General features: G+C 24.8%; 1 protein-coding gene across 1 annotated transcript in view; it reads right to left on the reverse strand.

The window, feature by feature from the left end:
* LOC136072053 (uncharacterized) overlaps positions 1–7,131 on the reverse strand; it is a 96,439-nt gene that overhangs the window by 33,218 nt on the left and 56,090 nt on the right. Inside the window, exons 20-22 of the mRNA XM_065820109.1 lie at positions 3,232–3,403; positions 2,291–2,389; positions 1,398–1,576 (exon numbers count right to left, since the gene is read on the reverse strand). Of these exons, the coding sequence (XP_065676181.1) occupies positions 1,398–1,576; positions 2,291–2,389; positions 3,232–3,403 (450 nt within the window). The remainder of the gene's footprint in view (positions 1–1,397; positions 1,577–2,290; positions 2,390–3,231; positions 3,404–7,131) is intronic.

Raw genomic sequence — 7,131 nt, forward strand, 5'->3', positions numbered from 1 at the left:
TGTGGCAGTACAATTTGAGGATGTAGCTAGTCTAATGACATTTTGTATTGCAGCTCTTGAAATGTTTAGCCGAGATGCTACCTCACACTGTGAATTTCCTTGCAAATTAGAATATTTACCTAATTTTTAAAAATCAGTTATATTAAATTTTTTTATCATATATTCATCATACTTATTATATATACATATATATATATAAATATAAATATATATATATATATATATTAATCATATATTCACCAAATTTATCATATATTCATCACATTTATCATAATTCGTCATATTTATTATATATTCATCATATTTATCATATATTCTTTATGAAACAGTCATAGATGTTTCTATATCTAAGGAGGTAATGAAATATGGTAAGAGATTGTCCATAAATTACGCAACGAAAAATTAAACTTATAGACAAAAGACAAAGGATTAAAAGTTATCTCTCGCAAAGTCTTTAATTAAATCAAGTATATAAACAACCTTGCAAGTCCAGCAAAAACTGCAGCTCAAAAGAGCAAAATAATTTCCTTAACTATTGTTAAGTGCTAAATATGTGGTTCCAATATTTAAAATCAATCTTTAATCTGTTTCTTATATAAAAGCTTGGGATGCAATGGCGTGTGCATTTTAACTCCAACAAAACTCAGTTATTTATTACAAACAACTATCACAATATTGTTGACATTCTTATATTGACAAGTAACAACACCCTTATTCTCAGACAAAGCCCAAAAGCAGATTGTAAATGTAGCTGGATTTGCTTTATCTGCCAAACTTGAGCCACTCTCCCATTGTTGTAAGGTTGCATCTCTTTCTTTTTTCTCATAAACTATCAAGGTCACTGCTCAAACGAGCTATAATATTTAGTTCGATCAACCAAAACTCATTCTTGCTTAAATTTTCATTCAGCAAAGTTGCATCCTTTTACTGTATCTGTCCCTCTATGCTATAAAAATTATTTATTTATCAGGTTTTTTTCCACGCACATCAACAAAAACCTCAAAACTCTTGCTCATCTTCATGGTTTCCTAATCATACAACCTACAACTTTTTAAGTTTTCAGTTAACCGTTTCTCTTTAACCCTAACCTTTGTTTTCTAATAAATCATAACTTAATAGTGGTTGCTTGCAACCTTGTTGGAAGTTAATTAGTTTAAAAAAAATGTATACCCCAGTATTCAATAAATAGTAAATGTATGCATTAATTTATAATATATAAAGTCAGCCCCTGCTAAATCTTATAATTTTGCTGGGGCTAGGGCTGGGGTTGGGTTTGTAAAAAGTCCCATTTTAGCCAAGGCTATATCCCTGGTCACTTACTATGCGGGGAGCTTAAAATCAAAAATTAAAGTGAGAAATGTTAGTGTTGCTGTTAATGTTAGTAAATGTACTGTTACCTTAATTCCAAGTTGTTCGGCCCAAGCAACAAATTTATTGAATCCTTTACGAATCTCGCACCCAGCAATGCATAATAGATTTGGAACCTTCCATTTACAGTTGTCCCATGAAAGACAACCATATGAAACACCCCATATTTGATAACAATCAGGCGTCCATCCAAAGAACGGAATACAAACTAAAGACATAATTAATAATCCATAATATTTATTAAATATAAACAAATATATAAGTTTCTTTCATCATGATGAAAAATCAAAATATAAATTATTGCCTCCTATCATGTTATTACACAAGCGCAAATTTTATATGAAAAATAAAATAAAATACATTAAATGATTATTTGAAAGGGACCTAAAACAATAAGCAAACTAATGTCATTGGAACAAAATTCTGTAAGGCATTGCTTGCAATTTATTGCAAATGTTTGCAATGATTTCTAAATTTTTTTTAACTTAATAATAATAATTTATAATAGCTATATAATAATATATATGAAAAACATATTTTATATTATGTTTTTTAGTTATTAAGTTGCTCCAAAATGACCTAATAGTCTTATCACAAAGCATAACAAAAAAGCATTTTTACTATGAGGTTTATGATGCTAAATATGATGCCTTCTTTACTGCTGCTTAACTGTTATTTAACATAAATGTTACTTAATTGGCCGAAGCTAGAATTGAGCCTTAAACCTCTTGGTTCTGAGCCAGAACTCTAACCACAACGCCTGTTAATATTCAAAATAATAATACTCATAATATTTATAATAAGAATAATAACTAAAAAAACTTAATCATTAAACTGGTTGTAAAATAAGTAATACAAAGTACTTGTACAAATATATCCTTTAATTAAATTTTAAATTTTTAACTTGTACAAATTACAATACCTTGACCACATTCTTCAGTACAACTCTGACCTAGATCAGCTTTCTGTCTTTCAAGTTCTTCAGATCGAGCTCTTAATCTATTCTTATAATTTTCAATATCTGAATGCAAATTAACAAAGAAACCTATTAGTTAAAAAAATATCACCATATCTAAAAAGCATTATCTAGTAATCAGAATAACTAACAAACAATAGTTTCTTGCATAACTAACAAATAAAAGTTTCATGCATAATTAACGAATTATAGTTTCTTGCATAAAAAACTCATAACATAAAGGACAACTTATGAAACATAATATGGAAGATGGAATAAAAACTTATCAAAGGTTGTAAGATTCAAACTAACAACCAATTAAAAATAGGATAACTTATTACTATATATTACTAATCACTTCAATAATAACGAAAACTTTAGGAGAAGAATGTCATTGTTTTTATGGTTTCAACATTTTGTTTATAAAACTTTTTGCATCAAGTTTATATTTTATATATTTTAAACATCATTGTATCAATGGTTTTAACAATAAAGTAACTACATTAACTAAATTATTTATTTTAAATAATAAAGTAATCACAGTAACTAAAATATTTTTTCTAAATAATAAAACCATACACTAACATAAAATGATATACACATTTTTATTTGTAATACAAATTTAAATTTTGTTAAAAAACAATTATGTCAAAATATTTTCCTACAATATTTATTAGCAAGTTTTTTCTACTCTAATTCAAAATAAAATGAAAATAACTATAAAAAAGGTCTCTGTTTCAGATAATTAGAAATATATCTGTTCTGTCCAAGTTTAACTAATAAACTTTAAATTTAAAGTTTTTAGCCTATCATGTATATACTTGTATCTTGCTTTTATATTAGGTTATTGTTTGTAGCTTTACTTAAAGGTTATTTTTTATAAAGGTATATCAAAGCATTAATTTTACCTTGTTTCCAGCCACGAACTTTATCAAATGCTTTTGTAACAGCTGCTTTAGATGCAGTGACAGCATCACGAGCACTAGAAAAAGCAGCTTCAGCTTTTTGTTTTGCATTATCCAATGCCTTTTTAATTGCTTCAGATATTTGCTGTAAATCAAACTGTAGACACCCTTTAAACTATAAATTAAAAAATTATCGAACAATAATACTACTCTAATAATACTCTCTCTCTCTCTTTCTCTCTCTCTCTCTCTCTCTCTCTCTCTCTCTCTCTCTCTCTCTCTCTCTCTCTCTCTCACTCTCTCTCTTTATGTGTGTGTGTATATATATATATATATATATATATATATATATATATATATATATATATATATATATATATATATATATATATATATATATATATATATTATATATTCATATATAAACTATATTAGTGTATTCTACAAATAAAATGCTCTCCGTTCTGAAAGAATAGAGGAATAATAAATTTGTATAATTTATTTTTTTCTTTGCCAAACTGTGTCTTCTACTGTAGGTTCATCAGATAGGAATTTTTTGATATTTAGACAGGGAATGTCTAAATATCAAAAATACATACGATACACATAGCTACATAACTAACTCATAGCCTGCTCATAGTTATTACAAAGACTGCGGGTAATGCCACACACTAAATCGCAAGTTACATTGCCTGCTACACAACTACTAAAATGGCCGGGGGCTACATGCCCCCTACATAGCCTGCTATATAACCTGCTGCTAAACTTCTACAATGCCCACTGAATACCCGGCCACTAAGTATAAAATATAATTTAGTATAAAGTAAAATACAACATAAAATATAATGTAAAATAAAATGTAAAATATAGTGTAAAAGGTAATGTAAAATATGATATAAAATACAATATAAAATACAATGTAAAGTACAATGTAAAATAAAATGGAAAATCAGTAGTTATACACACAATTTTATTTGTTGTTTTTTGACGTCAAAATCAAATGGTACAAAAAACTGTTTAATGACGTCAAAAAATGTCAAATAAATGTACAATAGCGTTTTTTTTTAATTATTTAAAACCTTTTTTATTTATTAAAACAACCATAACCCCTTCATAAACTTATTTTTTTAATATTTTTTTTGCCAAGATTACCCACTGATTAAATTTAAAAAAAGTTCATTTTTTACTTGTTTGCTATACATTATAGTTTTCGAGTTTACCGCGGAAAATAAAAATGTCTACAGACAGATAACCTCTGACGGACAGATAACCTCTATTTTTTTATGATAAGTATATTCTAGTTATTCAGCAACCATGAAGATACATTAGCAACCATGAAGATACATTAGCAACCATGAAGATACATTAAAATTTGAATTTTAAAATTTTTAATGAAATACATTAAATTAAAAAATCAGTTGTGAAAAAGAACTCTTTAGAATTAGGATAGTTTAGTTTGGTCATTTGTTTTTTATAGCTTTTTTAAAAGTATTTGTTTTCATGCTGCATTTAGAAATTAATTCAAATTTTTTGATAAGTAAATTTTCTTGATCCATATGGGTAATTTTTATTTTTTCAAATTTTTCTTGCAAACATGACACATTTTTTGGAAATATTATTACAGGCAGTGACAGTTTTTAAAATAGTTTAATTCAAAATTAATTTTTTTTTTCAGTTGTCAATTATAGTCTCATTCGAGTATTTTTTTTGTTTAAATAACATAACGTTTTTTCCATGTGTCCTTGATTAGCCTAATATATTGTTTACCAAGGTTGTTATGTGAAGAAATAATGCATTTGTAAATAATATTTTTTGATATGCATTTTCCATTAACAAGGCATTCAATTTTTTGCTTGGAATTACAATTTTCAGTATTTTTTTCTTTGAGAAATTCATTTTTATTAACAAATGCAACATTGTCGCCTTTTATAATTTTTTCGATATTTTTGTACAGCTATAACTTACTTTGTTAGTATTCTGTTAAAAAATTTGTACAATATATTAGAGTGAGAAAAATGTTTGTCTTTTAATTTAAAAACAATTTTCCAATATTTGTTGAAACATTTTTGCTATAAAGTGAGTCGAACCAAAATATATTTCTATTACTATTTCAATTTTTTACAACTTTGGTTTTAAATTTCAGCTCAAATATTTTAAATTCGCTTTTTTTGAGAGCATCTTCATACACATATTTGGAAGAGTTAAAAATAATATTATTAGAAGAGTTTTAATTTAGTCTATTGTTAATTGAAATAATTTGTTTTAAGATATGAGGGGGATGGTTTGAATTGATATTAATATTCAATAATTCATCATTAGGCTTTTTATAAGGCCTATAAAAATTTTCCAAAAGGTTAATTGTGACATGAAGGAAATTCACAATTTTTAAAATAATTTTAATTTTAATTTGAAAGCCAATGTTTTTGAAAATTTTTACGATATTTTTTCGGATTTTGTCAAGTTGAATTCCTGATTTATTTTCCATAACTATTAGACCATCATCGTATTACAAGCCTAATTGATTAAATTGAACTATTTAAGCTTGAAAATTCAAAATATATAAGCCTACAAATTCGCAAATTTTTGCTCCATCATAACTTCCCATTGTTACATTGGCTTTTTTTTTTTTACGTCTCTTTATCAAAATAGAGTAAAGTTTTTCTGCAATCTTTAATTAGACAAATAGTGTTGTCTGTAATTTCAGTGTGGATTTTTCCTATTTCTATTGTTTTATCTAAAACTTCTGCTGTGATTGAGAGGTAAAAATCATTAATACCAAACTGTATATATGTGCATCCATTTTTGTCACTAATTTTAGAAAACCAATTTATAACATCAATGGTATTTTTCCACTACTGCAAATTTAATTTCATTAATATTTTGTCCAACTTAATTTTTTTCAAATTCACTTTTTGAAAGAACTAGTAGCCTACAAGGAAATTTATTATAAAAATTTGATTTATGATCTTTTAGTATAATAAATACTTGTGCTGTTTCAAATGATTTAATTCTAGCTTTCTAAACTAATTGCACTTTTCAAGTTTTCAGGAGCATTAGCATAACTATTAGAACTTTTATCATGCAGTATTTTATGATGATTATCTGGGGAAATTTGATATATGGTGTTTGTTTTATCAGCAAAATCTAAATTATTAGGGTTTAATTTTATATTATTAATGCCTTTGAGTTTTTTCAGAAATCATTACTTATATTTTGAAATTTTATTATTTTAATCAAGTGTAGTAAATCATTTTCTAGGTTTTCTAGGTTGGGAACAAATAGTGGAGCTTTTTTTTGTTTTAAATCCAAAATTTTCTAGTGTTCTATTTTTTAATCAAAGAAATAGCATAACTTTTTTTGTCTGGTATTAGAATATTTTTTAAGAAATAATTAAAACTATTAGTTTCAATGTTTATGTAAAATACTATTAAGAGTGCCCAACAGTTATAAACTAGTTCCAATGCAAATCCACTAAAACGATGTATATATATATATATATATATATATACACACATACATATATATATATACATATATATATATATATATACATATATATATATATATATATATATATATATATATATATATATATATATATATATATATATATAAATATATATGTATATATACATATATATAGTATTCATTTATTATTGTATATTATGTATATATAAAGTATTATATATATATATATATATATATATATATATATATATATATATATATATATATATATATATATATATATATATATATATACACACATAGTATAATATATATATATATATATTTATATATATATACATGTACATTTATATATATATATATATATATATATATATATATATATATATATATATATATATATATATATATATATATATATATACTGGACCAGCA

The sequence above is a fragment of the Hydra vulgaris genome, chromosome 15, assembly GCF_038396675.1.
Source record: "Hydra vulgaris chromosome 15, alternate assembly HydraT2T_AEP".
Taxonomy (NCBI): Eukaryota; Metazoa; Cnidaria; class Hydrozoa; order Anthoathecata; family Hydridae; genus Hydra; species Hydra vulgaris.